Raw genomic sequence first — 16,853 nt, 5'->3', positions numbered from 1 at the left:
ATTGATCTATGTCTCTGTTGTGGTACCAGTACCATGCTGTTTTGGTTACTGTAGCCTTGTAGTATAGTTTGAAGTCAGGTAGTGTGATGCCTCCAGCTTTGTTCTTTTGGCTTAGGATTGACTTGGTGATGCGGGCTCTTTTTTGGTTCCATATGAACTTGAAAGTAGTTTTTTCCAATTCTGTGAAGAAAGTCATTGGTAGCTTGATGGGGATGGCATTGAATCTATAAGTTACCTTGGGCAGTATGGCCATTTTCACGATATTGATTCTTCCAACCCATGAGCATGGAATGTTCTTCCATTTGTTTGTATCCTCTTTTATTTCATTGAGCAGTGGTTTGTAGTTCTCCTTGAAGAGGTCCTTCACATCCCTTGTAAGTTGGATTCCTAGGTATTTTATTCTCTTTGAAGCAATTGTGAATGGGAGTTCACTCATGATTTGGCTCTGTGTTTGTCTGTGCTTGGTGTACAAGAATGCTTGTGATTTTTGTACATTGATTTTGTATCCTGAGACTTTGCTGAAGTTGCTAATCAGCTTAAGGAGATTTTGGGCTGAGACAATGGGGTTTTCTAGATATACAATCATGTCATCTGCAAACAGGGACAATTTGGCTTCCTCTTTTCCTAATTGAATACCCTTTATTTCCTTCTCCTGCCTGATTGCCCTGGCTAGAACTTCCAGCACTATAATGAATAGGAGTGGTGAGAGAGGGCATCCCTGTCTTGTGCCAGTTTTCAAAGGGAATGCTTCCAGTTTTTGCCCATTCAGTATGATATTGGCTGTGGGTTTGTCATAGATAGCTCTTATTATTTTGAGATACATCCCATCAATACCTAATTTATTGAGAGATTTTAGCATGAAGGGTTGTTGAATTTTGTCAAAGGCCTTTTCTGCATCTATTGAGATAATCATGTGGTTTTTGTCATTGGTTCTGTTTATATGCTGGATTACATTTATTGATTTGCGTATGTTGAACCAGCCTTGCATCCCAGGGATGAAGCCCCCTTGATCATGGTGTATAAGCTTTTTGATGTGCTGCTGGATTCGGTTTGCCAGTATTTTATTGAGGATTTTTGCATCAATGTTCATCAAGGATATTGGTCTGAAATTCTCTTTTTTGGTTATGTCTCTGCCAGGCTTTGGTATCAGGACGATACTGGCCTCATAAAATGTGTTAGGGAGGATTCCTTCTTTTTCTATCGATTGGAATAGTTTCAGAAGGAATGGTACCAGTTCCTCCTTGTACCTCTGGTAGAATTCGGCTGTGAATCCATCAGGTCCTGGACTCTTTTGGTTGGTAAGCTATTGATTATTGCCACAATTTCAGAGCCTGTTATTGGTCTATTCAGAGATTCAACTTCTTCCTGGTTTAGTTTTGGGAGGGTGTATTTGTTGAGGAATTTATCCATTTCTTCTAGATTTTCTAGTTTATTTGCGTAGAGGTGTTTGTAGTATTCTCTGATGGTAGATTGTATTTCTGTGGGATTGGTGGTGATATCCCCTTTTTCATTTTTTATTGCATCTATTTGATTCTTCTCTCTTTTCTTCTTTATTAGTCTTGCTAGTGGTCTATCAATTTTGTTGATCTTTTCAAAAAACCAGCTCCTGGATTCATTAATTTTTGGAAGGGTTTTTTTGTGTCTCTATTTCCTTCAGTTCTGCTCTGATTTTAGTTATTTCTAGCCTTCTGCCAGCTTTTGAATGTGTTTGCTCTTGCTTTTCTAGTTCTTTTAATTGTGATGTTAGGGTGTCAATTTTGGATCTTTCCTGCTTTCTCCTGTGGGCATCTAGTGCTATAAATTTCCCTCTACACACTGCTTTGAATGTGTCCCAGAGATTCTGGTATGTTGTGTCTTTGTTCTCGTTGCATTCAAAGAACATCTTTATTTCTGCCTTCATTTCATTATGTATCCAGTAGTCATTCAGGAGCAGGTTGTTCAGTTTCCATGTAGTTGAGCAGTTTTGAGTGAGTTTCTTAATCCTGAGTTCTAGTCTGATTGCACTGTGGTCTGAGAGACGGTTTGTTATAATTTCTGTTCTTTTACATTTGCTGAGGAGAGCTTTACTTCCAACTATGTGGTCAATTTTGGAATAGGTGTGGTGTGGTGCTGAAAAAAATGTATATTCTGTTGATTTGGGGTGGAGAGTTATGTAGATGTCTATTAGGTCCACTTTGTGCAGAGCTGAGTTCAATTCCTGGATATCCTTGTTAACTTTCTGTCTCGTTGATCTGTCTAATGTTGACAGTGGTGTGTTAAAATCTCCCATTATTATTGTGTGGGAGTTTAAGTCCCTTTGTAGGTCACTGAGGACTTGCTTTATGAATCTGGGTGCTCCTGTGTTGGGTGCATATATATTTAGGATAGTTAGCTCTTCTCTTTGAATTGATCCCTTTGCCATTATGTAATGGCCTTCGTCTCTTTTGATCTTTGTTGGTTTAAAGTCTATTTTATGAGAGACTAGGATTGCAACCCCTGCCTTTTTTTGTTTTCCATTTGCTTGATAGATCTTCCTCCATCCCTTTATTTTGAGTCTATGTGTGTCTCTGCATGTGAGATGGGTTTCCTGAATACAGCACACTGATGGGTCTTGACACCTCATCCAGTTTGCCAGTCTGTGTCTTTTAATTGGAGCATTTAGCCCATTTACATTTAAAGTTAATATTGTTATGTGTGAATTTGATCCTGTCATTATGATGTTAGCTTATTATTTTGCTCATTAGTTGATGCAGTTTCTTCCTAGCCTCGATGGTCTTTACAATTTGGCATGTTTTTGCAGTGGCTTGTACCGGTTGTTCCTTTCCATGTTTAGTGCTTCCTTCAGGAGCTCTTTTAGGGCAGACCTGGTGGTGACAAAATCACTCAGCATTTGCTTGTCTGTAAAGTATTTTATTTCTCCTTCACTTATGAAGCTTAGTTTGGCTGGATGTGAAATTCTGGATTGAAAATTCTTTTCTTTAAGAATGCTGAATATCGGCCCCCACTCTCTTCTGGCTTGTAGAGTTTCTGCTGAGAGATCAGCTGTTAGTCTGATGGGCTTCCCTTTGTGGGTAACCCGACCTTTCTGTCTGGCCGCCCTTAACATTTTTTCCTTCATTTCAACTTTGGTGAATCTGACAATTATGTGTCTTGGAGTTGCTCTTCTCGAGGAGTATCTTTGTGGCGTTCTCTGTATTTCCTGAATCTGAATGTTGGCCTGCCTTGCTAGATTGGGGAAGTTCTCCTGGCTAATATCTTGCAGAGTGTTTTCCAACTTGGTTCCATTCTCCCCATCATTTTCAGGTACACCAATCAGACGTAGGTTTGGTCTTTTCACATAGTCCCAAATTTCTTGGAGGCTTTGTTCATTTCTTTTTATTCTTTTTTCTCTAAACTTCCCTTCTCACTTCATTTCATTAATTTCATCTTCCATCACTGATACCCTTTCTTCCAGTTGATCGCATCGGCTACCGAGGCTTCTGCAATCTTCCTGTAGTTCTCAAAACTTGGCTTTCAGCTCCATCAGCTCCTTTAAGCCCTTCTCTCCATTGGTTATTGTAGTTATCCATTCATCTAATTTTTTTCAAATTTTTAACTTCTTTGCTATTGTTTTGAATTTCCTCCCGTAGCTTGGAGTAGTTTGATCGTCTGAAGCCTTCTTCTCTCAACTCATCAAAGTCATTCTCCATCCAGCTTTGTTCTGTTGCTGATGAGGAACTGCGTTCCTCTGGAGGAGGAGAGGTGCTCTGCGTTTTAGAGTTTCCAGTTTTTCTGCTCTGTTTTTTCCCCAATCTTTGTGGTTTTATCTACTTTTGGTCTTTGATGATGGTGATGTACAGATGGGTTTTTGGTGTGGATGTCCTTTCTGTTTGTTAGTTTTCCTTCTACCAGACAGGACCCTCAGCTGCAGGTCTGTTGGAGTTTGCTAGAGGTCCACTCCAGATGCTGTTTGGCTGGGTGTCAGCAGCGGTGGCTGCAGAACAGCGGATTTTCGTAAGACCACAAATTCAGCTGTCTGATAGTTCCTCTGGAAGTTTTGTCTCAGAGGAGTACCTGGCCGAGTGAGGTGTCAGTCTGTCCCTACCTGGGGGGTGCCTCCCAGTTAGGCTGCTCGGGGGTCAGGGACCCACTTTAGGAGGCAGTCTGTCCGTTCTCAGATCTCCAGCTGCATGCTGAGAGAACCACTACTCTCTTCAAAGCTGTCAGAGAGTGACATTTAAGTCTGCAGAGGTTACTGCTGAATTTTTGTTTGTCTGTGCCCTGCCCCCAGAGGTGGAACCTACAGAGGCAGGCAGGCCTCCTTGAGCTGTGGTGGGCTCCACCCATTTCGAGCTTCCTGGCTGCTTTGTTTACCTAAGCAAGCCTAGGCAATGGTGGGTGCCCCTCCCCCAGCCTCGCTGCTGCCTTGCAGTTTGATCTGAGACTGCTGTGCTAGCAATCAGCGAGACTCTGTGGGCATAGGACCCTCCAAGCCAGGTGCGGGACACAGTCTCCTGGTGTGCCATTTTCCAAGCCTGTTGGAAAAGCACAGTATTAGGGTGGGACTGACCCGATTTTCCAGGTGCCATCTGTTACCCCTTTCTTTGACTAGGAAAGGGAACTCCCTGACCCCTTGCGCTTCCTGAGTGAGGCAAAGCCTCGCCCTGCTTCGGCTCGTGCACAGTGCGCTGCACTGACTGTCCTGCACCCACTGTTCGGCACTCCCTAGTGAGATAAACCCGGTACCTCAAACGGAAATGCAGAAATCACCCATCTTCTCTGTCGCTCACGCTGGGAGCTGTAGACCAGAGCTGTTCCTATTCGGCCATCTTGGCTCCACCCCCTACAGCAACCATAATTTTGTGATACACGTTCTACAAGTCCAAAAGGTTTAAAAATAACTTGGGGAAAAATTGAACATTTATTTGTAAAAGCACTAAAGAAATACCTCATAAAAATCTAGCCATGAAACTGCACTTTTTGCTTCAATACATTTATTGTGTCCTATTTAATAACAAGGGGATAAAATATCTATAGGCTTCATATTACAGTTACCTGAAGGATTTTTTTAAGTTAAAAATAAAACAGTAATGGTCATATTATCTTTAATTGTATTTAGTGCTGAACAATCTGGATTGGGGTTAGTGTGCAGGTAAAGAGGAAAATACTAATTTATTTGTAGGGGCATGTCCAGTTACAAGAATTTAGATAATGGACAAAGTTCTGTGATTGCATCTCTGGATTAGTTTAGTCAGACTCAGTCCCTGAAAATAATATTGTCATATCAAAAATTATTTGACTTTCTACTTTTTTTTATTAAAATTGTACATCATAGGTTAAAAAAATAGATGTGGCAATAAATATTTATGGAATGAATTAAGTCAGTGAATGGATAAAAGCATAAATTAGTAAGTTATTCATGAATAACTATGTGAATATTTTCACATTCTAAGCCAAATTGAAAATTAGCTCCCTTCCAGCTATAGAAAGTTGCTCTTGGCCTAGGAAGCAATTGAGCAGGCAGAGTGCTTCCTTAGATCCTAGCAAAATATTTGCTTAAGTAGCAATTTGTCACTTTTTATTTGATCATTTCTGTATCCACTCACTCAACTTGCATTTATTGAAACCCAAATCTGTGCATCTTCTGGACACATTAGAGGAGACCACAGCGAACTCCCAGCCGTCCCACCTCATGCATCACAATGAGGCAGTAATAATCCTTTCTTTACCAAAGTAGGCAGAGCAGCGTAGTCTGCCCAAGACTGCATGTTATCAGCTAAGGATACGTGAAATAAAGGTCTCCATGGAGTAAAAGATGCATTTTTCCAATGCTTTACATTAAATGTTTCTTATTGTTATTGGTCTTCCTCACTGGTGATATAGACTTATTGAATCTCTGGCCTCATCCACCATCACAGAAAACAAAGAAGCATTTGCTCAAACAAAACAGGTTTATGGTCTTACTTCTGTTAGGAAATAATGTATAATGTTATAAATTACTATAACTAGAAAAAGAGAGGCATGTAGGGAACAAAATATGAGTTACACAAGGAATGGAGGGAAGTACACAGTCTGACAAAGTAAGGATAAATGAAATTAGATAGGAGACAGAAGATAGAAAGATGGTAGGTAGGTCGGTAGTTAGATGGATGGATGGATAGACGATGGATAGATAGATGATAGATGATAGATAGATTAGATAGATAGATAGATAGATAGATAGATAGATAGATAGATAGAGATTTGAAGTTTCAGGAATGAGCATTCTTCAGGGAAATTAGCCCTTGGTATTGCATTAGGTTCAATAGACTAGGTTATCTTTGCAATTTGAAGTTATTCTTACTGTAGCTCAGACTTACCATAGTTCATCCAAAAACCAGTAAGGGAATGGCTACTATGTGCCAGTTACAGAACTCAATACTGGATACTCAAGTATAAAGAAAGGGCAGAGTGTGGTGGCACATGCCTGCAATCCCAGCACTTTGGAAAGCCGAGGTGGGTGGAGCACCTGAGGTCAGGAGTTGGAGACCAGCCTGGCCAACATAGTAAAACCCTGTCTCTACTAAAAATACAAAAATTAGCCAGACATGGCGGCGGGCACCTGTAATCCCAGCTACTCAGGAGGCTAAGGCAGGAGAATCTCTTGAACCCGGGAGGCAGAATGGCAGAATGCAGTGAGCCAAGATCACCCCTTAGCACTCAAGCCTGGGCAACAGAATGAGACTCCGTCTCAAGATAAAAAAGAAACTATCTTACTTCTGAATGCATACACTCTATTCTCAGCTCTTCAAATTATTGTTCATGTTCCTATCATCAAACATTTTGCGCCCAAACTCTGCACTGTATAAATACTCATTTGTAAATCATATATATGTTCTGTCTTATTTTTGTTTTATGTTTATTATAAAACATATAAAATATAAAATAAGGACAAAATAAAAATATTTCAAAATAATATTCACTTTACATATTATTGGTACAAAATTTAACAATTTAGGTCTGACCAGAAGTTCATTTTATTTCAATACTTGATTTCATGTAATAATCACACTACAAACAGGCACAACATACATAAAATGCTACATATTTATGGCCAGGTTTGCTATGATATGGGTGGAATCTGTACTTTTAACAGTGCTCCCAATGGTTTTTTGTGGCCTCCTCTTTTTAGATACCATCCTTATTTTCATAATGTAGTTGATGAATAACTCATTTTAGGAGTTGAAGAAATTGATTTTCCATATTCTATTTGCTTACTTGGGCCTTTATTATGTATTTTCTAATGAATAGCCAAGATTGGACAGCACTATGTGAGAAACAACATGGTCTTCTAGGATCACTGTGTTGGGCCAGGGAAAATGCAAGCTTTGCCCTGATTGTTCAAGCCCTTGAAGTAAATTATTTACTTCATACTTACTTTGGCATTTTTCTCACTGTTTTATTATTTAGGTAAGTGATCACCAAAATTCTCTGATCACACACATCTAACAATAAAAATGTTTGAGCAAGTTTTACAGGGGATATTATCCGTATATTTTATTTATAATTTATTTGTATCAACTAGTACGATATTGTATATATTTATTAAAAAAACATAAACGTAGCAATTACTAAAGGATGAGATAGAGCATAAATATAAATGGAATTTTCAGTATTTTCTTTCTACTGCCCATCTTCCATGCACTCTGTTGGTATACCCCCCCGCCCAATTTTGGAAAACACTAGTATGAAGTAAACTCATTACTGAACAAGGTGTAACAGAAGAGGACCAAACATCGTAACAAGTAATCTTCCTGCACCACCTCAAACACACATAAGTGTGCATGTATTTCAAATTTCCAATTCTAAATTTTCTTTTATTAAGTCAGTGTATCTATTGTCTACTTATAGATCTTAATGGGTATTTACAAAAATGCAACCTAATTAAAACAATTTGAAGAAGTCATATCTCATTTATATTACAGAGATATTATCCTTACTATTAAACTTTTTGCCATCAAAGGTAAATTATTAATATGTAATCTTCAAAGAAGGGAATCTTTTCTATGAGGAGTTTGTATATGTATGTGGGGGAATCTGCATTATGAAATTTTATCAATTTGTTTCAATTTTATGCTTAAAGGTTTCTTTTTAAAGAAACACTAAGATTGCTAAATAATAAGAATGGTTTATATTTATAATCATTTGCTTGATTTAATTCTCATGAACAGCCCACTAGAGTCAGTTATAATTTTCAATTTACAGATGATGAAATTGAAGCACAGTTTAAGCTCATTGTTAGTCTGCTATCTTTTACACAAATGTTTTTTGACAATTTGCCTTCAGAGCTGATTTGTTAAGCACAGGTGAAAATTTCTTTTTTTTTTATAATTTCAACTTTTATTTTAGATTAAGGAATACATGTGCGGGTTTGTTACATACACAAATGTTTAATGATCCTTAATTTACAACATAGAGATATTTAAGGGAGATTGCTACAATATCAAATTTAAAAAGATATTTTGTTTCCCAGCGTTTAAGTCAAGCTCGTCCAACCTATGGCCTGGGAGCCTCACGTGGCCCAGGATGGCTTTGAATGTGACCCAACACAAGTTCCTAAAGTTTCTTAAAATATTATGAGGTTGTATTGCGATTTTTTCTTTTTTCTTTTTTTTAGCTCATGATCTCTTATTAGTGTTAGTGTATTTTATGTGTGGCCTGAGACAATTCTTCTTCTAATGTGCCCCATAGAAGCCAAAAGATTGGACACCCCTTGTTACGGATTAAATATATATATTTTAGGATGATTTGAAAACTGGTTATGCTGTAGGGGTCAGTTTACTGTAATCAGAATGCTTCCTCAGTTGATCAAGCCAGAGGGAAGCATGCAGGCCATGTCAGCTTCTGCTTTTTTCCCACTGTCTCGTTACATGACCTATTAACTAGCAACCTTTTTAAAATAATAATAATAATAATTCTTTACTCACATACAGTATTTCTCAGTGTGTACTACTAGCATTTTGAGAAATAATTTTTTTTTTTTTGCAGAGATTATACCACTTATTTCAACAACTTTAGTCTTCCACTCACTAAATACTAGGAATGCCTTTCCTCAGTCCTAATTTGCGACTCTCCCTACTGGGAAAGTTATCACGAAAGTGGAGAACCACTGCACTAAGGAGAGAATCGAAATCAGAGTTTTAGAAAAGTGTATGTGAAATGACACGTTTTATATCTTGAACTTGTAACGGCTAGAGGAATACTCTTATTACATATAAAATCTAATTTATATTAACAAATACTCCACGGAATGTAACTAAAAACAAAATATTCGTGGAAGTGGATATTGCTCCTGCTACACATTTTAGATTTCATTTACTTTTTAGCTACAATATCATTGAATAATAAATTCCACAATTAGCTAAAAGAAAACAGGCAGAGAGAGTTAGCAACTTAAGCAATTGGGAAAACCAGACTAAAACTAATTTATATCAAACCCCAAAACGTAACACCTGGTGGATGAAGAAACAAGGGAATTATAACAAAGAATTGCTGTTTCTCCTGAATAAATTGTGAAAACTTACTTTAGTGTTTCATGCAATCTCTGTTGACATAACTGACCTTAAGGAGAAAAATGATAAGGCATTACTATCACATAATATCTCACCTGAATATATATTCATGTACACCAGTCCTTCTATTTTGTTTGTTTGTTTTTTCAGCTGTGAAAAATGACAGTTCCTTAAGGAAGATATGCCACAATAGATGAAAGACCTTTTTACCCATGGTAAAGAAACATAGCGGAGACATTATGAATGATGCAGGAAGCTTAGGAAAATGAAAGCTGCTATTAACTATGACAGGCCATCACAACAACAAAAACAGTAATCAATGCAATCATAGCAATAAGATAATATTTGTATTAGTTTCTTTCAAAAAGTTAAAATAATGGGCATCTTTTCTAAGTTAACAGTTTGGATAATGTTGGCAAAAACAGGAAAAACTCAGATAAAAATCTCAATGTGTAACATATTAACATTATCTAGAGCCACTACTGTACATAGTTTTTTCTTCAAATTTCCTTTAATTTCATTTATATCATTTTTTCTTTGCTCTTCATGACTATGTTATTATGTTTCTTTACGATCTAATATTCTTGAACTGAGTTTCCTATTACTTGGCTTCAATAAATCCATAATCAGCTAAAATTGCATTATTTTAGCTTTTCACAGCATATAATAAAATCTGCATTTGTTGTCATTATTTTCCCTATTGTAACAATACCATTACTCTTGCAACTTTAAGTAAGACTGCTGTATAAATATATGATCATCCCACTTGGTATTCAATGATGCACCTTCATTAGGAGTGTTATCTCAGAAAATGATGAAACATTGCAATGTGGAAAATGCCTTGTGTGAGAAACATTGCACACAGACACATAGTAACTTTGTGTTCAATGATAAACATTCCATGCATTCACAAGGAAGTTTGTTTCACTACTCCTTGTAAGTTACCTCGGAGCTCTTTCTGACTTACCACTTGGCATTCTTGCCCTGTCTCTTAATGTTTAAGGGACTCCAGCTCTTCCTGACAGAACCCTACACTAAGGCTCCATAAAGTCAACAACAAAACTAGTTTATTCACTGTATTTATTTTTTTTTCTAAGCTTTCTTTAATTCAGTGCACACTGTATGGGCCTCACCTGTTAAAATACACATTGTAACTTTGCTCTTTCATGAAAACATTTCTGAAGATCTAAGAGATGTGAACTTTTCTTTACCAATAACTTTCTCCATGGAAGCAAGATATATATAGTGTACCCAGTTCCTTTAATTCTGACCCAAGTTCAAAGAAGCCTCAAATTTTAACTTATTTTTGGTGAAGAATTTGTGTCAAGATACAGAGTGAGGTCTCTTCACAAACACAGAACTTGCTAAATCTGAGCATGAAAGGAAAGACCCCGGGATTCAAAATGTGAAGCTACGCAGCCTGAGGCATTTCAGAGTGGCTGAACGAAATACAGTCCTTACAATCATCAGTGTAACTTGTTTTGTTTTGTTTTGTTTTGTTTTGTTTTGTTTTGTTTTGTTTTATTGGTGGGTGGGGGAGGGTTCTAGTGCAATTTTTACCTTTGATTAGCCATATCAGTTACCAGTGATGCCCATTCACTGATACTGCAAGTGTATTAAATTTTCTTCTGAGTGAGTTTAGGATCTTAAAGTTATTAAGACACCAAATTATGATGTTACTATTCCAAAGTGCAGAGTTTCTAACTCATATTCAGAGGATAGCAATCTCCCAAATAAGAATGTATTCGTGATTTATTTTTATTCTAGGGTGGGAAGAGTTTGTCCTGGTAGTCTACCAACCACGTGGCAGTGACTCCCCTCCTTAAGCCTCAGTTTGTTGGTCTAAAATGAGTGTTTTTAACTAGATGATCTCTACACTGTTATTTCGTTCTGACATTCTTTTATTCTATGATTCATTATATAATTTTATGGATAAATTTCCAAACCGCTTACTTTTTCTTTACAATATCCTTCTTAAAAATGAAAAAGCATGTGGTTTTACCTTTGCAAACTCTCATGTCTTGTCCCTAATGGAAAAGTATAACAAATTAATAATTGTGTACATCAATTTTCTTGTCCCTGTTGCAAAAATATGTAATTACTGCATGATGTAAAAGTTTTCCTTATTTTAAGCACTAATAGAGATAGACCTAAAGTACTGCTCCTGTTGATACAGCATATATCAGATCTTATCATGGCTATTTTCTGCATGCCTGTAACTCATGTAGGCATGAATTCTGCAAATAAACAACATCAATGACTAGCATTTATATCCATTTTATTATTCCATAGCACAGCTTTATGTTCTAAATGTAGGTTTAGAAACCGTATCTAGCACTCTGATGCTTCTAACCCTCTTTAATTATAACTAGTTGAGTAGCTTTCTTTTCAAGAAACTAAGTTGATTTTATAAATTTATGGAGTAAAAAAATGCATTCCATCCCTTTAATTGTATAACTTCTTCATAAAATTTGATGTCTTTGTTGATTTTAGGTTTCATTCCATGTAAATGATCAATGCTTTTACATAAAGAAGACTTTGATTAATGTCAATTTTTATCTCTTAAAAGGATCCTTCCCGGCCATTGGGGTGGAGGCGTTTTGCCCCAGCTTCCTGAGGGCAGGGTTTTTAAATAGCATCCAGGCCCCGCATCCAGTGCCAGGGGGAGGATCTTTGCCCCCCAGGATTCCTGCTGGTAGGTATTTCAGGTGAAGTTTTCTGCCACCATATACAGCAGTAGGACTGTGCTCATAGTTGATAGGCCCCAAGTACAAAATGAATATTGCTTAAATATATTGTGGAAAAGAAATGTAAGTGACTGCTTAAATGCAGAAACCGTATTTATAATACTGAATGCTGTGAAAATGGCACAAAAGAAGTGAAAGGACGCTGAGCACCTAATTCGCATAGTGCTGCCTCCTCTTCTGAGAAAATTTTTACTTAAGTAAGAATTAGAGTTTCTGATCCAAAATATGTAACTCAAGAATAAACAAGGATGGACTTCAGACACTTTGCCACTTGGAATTGGCCAGAAAAGTGAATTAAAAACTGAGTGTTCTTGGCAGAAAGAGTAATTTCATAGAGTTGATAGAGAATTAAAGTATCCTTTCATTCCAGAAAAAAAAAATGATTTGAAGAAACCAGAAAGTAGCAACCTGAAAGACATATTTTAGAATAAAAATTAATATGCATTTTTCCCTAAAAATGCCAATCTGACCAAAGCCATATTTTATTGAGAGAAACAAAATATAGGATATTGAATATTTAAAAATGCAATTTCAAATTTACTAAAACACTTTTCATGTTATCCATGGCATGATCGTAATTACAATTTGTTTCTTCCTTGACATTTAGTAAAATATCCAGCTGCCTTCCTTCATTGTACCTAAAGGGTGCAATCTTACTTTACATTTTATATGTGTCTTAGCAAAATAGAATTCAAATATTGATTCTTGGAGTTTAAAAATCATAATTCTTGTGATTTTTATTATAACTAATAATAATGCTAAAAAATTATTGTTATGACATCAACGTATTCAGGAGAACTGGCCCAGCCTGCAATGTAATGGGAACACTTCAAAAGACTGGGAAATCCAATAAAAACAAAAATCCCAGCAATGCACATTTCTTGTCCTTGTTAGCATAATTATACCAACAAATCTTAAGACCATTCTAGAATGGTATTTTTCCTTTGCCTTTCAATTACTCTTTTCTACTTAATTAAAACATATAAATATGCTTTGATGTCATTTAGCTTCATCACTGGATAATTTATTGATGTGGTTAGATACTTTGTGGCCAAGAATACCACCGAATAGAGCAGAAACCAAAATTACACGAGTTAAAAGATTATAAATTTTCACTTTATTGGGTGTTATATTGCCCTTTTTCTCCTTAGAGACACAAATGATACCAATTGTACAGAAATTTTGTTGTTGATAATGTTGTTGCAAAGGATTAGAAAGAAAAACTATATAAGCCAAGCTCTCAGAGTTAACTGCAAATATAAACATGTAGCTTTCATATATAATTAATATCTCAGTGATTGGAATTTAGAAGATGAGCAGATTGTGTAGAGTTTAATGGCCTCACCCTTAACTCTTAATGACAAATCTTGGTCAAGTCAGATATGTTTGGCAGAAATGACATTATGAAGTTTAGGAGTGACTTGAATTATTCAACATCACTGTTAGAAAACAAAAAACGTTTGTCATTTAGCTACTGAGAATGACAGAAGCAAGATGATTGTTCTATAACACATAGAGAAACAACTTTCCAGAGAGGGATCTAAAAGAACATTCTAGCACTCTATTCTTCTAGGCTTTAAGCCAAATTTGCCTCGGGCTTTCATAGGAGAGAAAACTCAGTTCAGTTTTCATGACTTACATACAAATCAGGTGTAATAAAATTGCTTCATAAAAAATGTATAGATCTAAACTTGTCCCTGTTTCCACAAACTGAAATTAACTCAACATACTTTTCCTGGCTTATATCATTTTGATAAGTCATCTCTGTACATTTTGTGTGACACTTTTTGGTAATGACTGCTACTATTTCAAATAATTTTTTTTATCCTTTCTTGTTCAACTATAGCTTATTTCCCAATTTTTTTTATATTTTGTGTAAAGAGGAATGAAGCAGTAATCATGAGAAGTTTTTATTATTTTATATTTTTTAAAAAACCTAGAGTATTTCTTTGCCATCTAATAGCTGAATTAATACCCTTCAGGTTTCAGACATCAATTTGAGGACAGCAAGTGGTTTCTCCCATGGCCCATACTATGACACTTTAAACACTCAGCTGAAGGTTGATGCCTACTGGGCAGCAGTAAACTCACTTTCTACCAATTGATTATCGGTCACAGTACTTTAAGGGTCACATAAGACATTTTCTGTATCAGTCAAGAAATTTAAAAACCTCTTCTAGTGCTAATTTAGTTCCCAATTACTTACCATAATCAAATTTAAAAGAGATACGTGACTATGTCTTATATATAATAGTTTTGTGCTTCACGTCACACTGTGCTATTAAAGAGCAATATTTCTATAGTACTTACTTTTACACTAACTATAATAATAACGGATTCATTGAATCATGAGAACCAGAAAGCAGACAAGCCTGAAATTAGTATTTATGCAACAATTGCCAACTGTTTGTAAGTTTCCCGTTTCTAAAAAGGTCATAGTAAAGGGTTATTATTCTTAGTTTCAGATGGAGAAAAACACCAGGAAGTATTAGCTGAAAATTGAATAGGGAGTTTATCAATACAGTTAACGGAATGCATTTGTGTAGTAGTCACCTGATGCAGGAAGAAATCACAGACAGCCAGGCGTGGTGGCTCATGCCTGTAATCCCAGCACTTTGGGAGGCCAAGGCAGGTAGATCACCTGAGGTCAGGAGTTAGAGACCAGCCTGGCCAACATAGTGAGTCGCCGTCTCTACTAAAAATACAAAAAATTAGCCGGGCATGGTGGCAGGCACCTGTATTCTCAGCTACTTGGGAGGCTGAGGCAGAAGTATCGCTTTATCCCGGGAGGTGGAGGTTGCAGTGAGCCGAGATGGTGCCACTGCACTCCAGCCTGGGCAATAAAAACGAAACTTCATGTCAAAAAAGAAAAAAAAGGAAATCACAGGAGAGAAGAGGAGCGGAGAGGAGACGAGAGGAGAGGAGAGGAAGCGAAGGAGAAAAGAGAGGGGAGAATAAAGGAAAGAAGAGAATGGGGAAGGAGAAGAGAAATTAGAACTGATGTAACTCTAAAATTTTATTTTTTAAGGGAAAGTCTTCCTCCACTATATTTATCACTATTTAAATCAAATTCTACCTCCTTGAAAAGAATGTGTCCCTCTTTTAAATATGTTATCGGACATATTCTCTAAAATAATAAGCTTTCTCTCTTTGCTCCATGTACTTATTTCTTTAACTTAATTATGTTGTCAAACAGTATTTGAAAGTGGTTTAGAATATGTGTATATGCCATGGAATATTGAGTATACATAGTCTTAGACTAGTGGATCACATTATGACAGATTTCACCTTCACTCAAATCCTCTATATTTTCGGCAGTTTGATGTTTGTTTTGCCATACACAAATTATAGGAGAATAATAAAGCATTAAAAATAAAATTCTGCATTAATAGTGATGGAGTAACATATAGAAATTTTATGAATTCACTTTTCTCTGTCACTTCTCAGCAATAACTATCTGACATCGTATGGTATCTTAAATCTACATAAAATGTAAACATTACAATGTGTCTCAAAAATTAGACCTACCTATAAGATGTAAAGGCATGTTTATTATCTGCTAATTACTCAGCAAATCATATCTTAAGGTTGAATCTTAAGGTTGAATGTGTTTGTATCTACAAAATTTTAGCTTACTTTTTTTGTCAGTTTTCTATTGGTTGTGAGACTTGATAATATTTTTTACTAATGAAGTAACTCATATATATATATATATGGGTTATGTTAGTTTAAGGTATACGATTGAGTTTAGTCTAGCAAAAATTCCATATATATCTATGGAATATATATAGATAGATAGATATGGTGCATATATATATTCCATATATATATATGGCACATATATATATGGTGCATATATATATATATATATACGCCAGATTGGATTATAGATATATAGAGATACATACAGAGAGATAGATAAATATGGAATATATATATATATATATATATGGAATAGATGGGTGACCAAACTCAAATATATATCTTAAACTAACAAGTTTGTCAATTATAAGAGAAGTCAATGAAAGAGAGAACTAGGAAACAGGCAGCCCGTGGGACTTGGAAATAGACAAGTTGTGAGGGAATAAAATCAGTGTTGAATATCTCCCTAATATTTCCTTTGTGGTTAATCGTAGAAGCTCTTTAGTTACTGAAGGAATATTCTTCTGAGGTACCCTCTCTGTTTGCCTGCCTGTGCTTTAAATACAATGCTATATGTATAATACCTCTTTTGACATTTTTACCTGAGCTTCTCTCCATTCTATGACTTGTGTTAGGTTCAAAAGAAATGGCAAAGATAGCGTGAGACTTCCTGTCTGCTGCTCTGAATCAAATAACAGGAAAATTATGAACACATGGGTATTCAAAAACTATATTTGCAATTACTGAGTATATAATTAAGAATAATGTTTAATATTGTTTATTTACTTATCCTTTGGAAAGAGATTTGGATGAGCCTTATACTCAAATACCAGACATTTTGACATCCTCACTGCTATTCTCTGAGTAGCCATGTTAGGAAATGGTTTAACAACCCAGATTTCTATAAACCGCATATCCAATAATGTCATTTCTATAGCAAAGGACATACAGTCCT

The 16,853-nt window shown here is 36.1% G+C and overlaps 1 protein-coding gene across 4 annotated transcripts in view; it reads left to right on the top strand.

Moving 5' to 3' along the window:
- The window catches only part of EPHA6 (EPH receptor A6), a 960,796-nt gene that overhangs the window by 794,636 nt on the left and 149,307 nt on the right, over positions 1-16,853 (top strand). For all 4 annotated transcript variants that reach the window (XM_032150357.2, XM_032150356.2, XM_058437624.1 and 1 more), the window contains one exon: positions 12,079-12,204. In XM_032150357.2, coding sequence (XP_032006248.1) covers positions 12,079-12,204 — 126 coding nt within the window. The remainder of the gene's footprint in view (positions 1-12,078; positions 12,205-16,853) is intronic.

The sequence above is a fragment of the Hylobates moloch genome, unplaced genomic scaffold (genome assembly GCF_009828535.3).
Source record: "Hylobates moloch isolate HMO894 unplaced genomic scaffold, HMol_V3 SCAFFOLD_4, whole genome shotgun sequence".
Lineage (NCBI taxonomy): Eukaryota > Metazoa > Chordata > Mammalia > Primates > Hylobatidae > Hylobates > Hylobates moloch.
The sequence above is the reverse complement of the archived record's forward strand: the minus strand, read 5'-3'. Positions and strand labels throughout refer to the sequence as shown.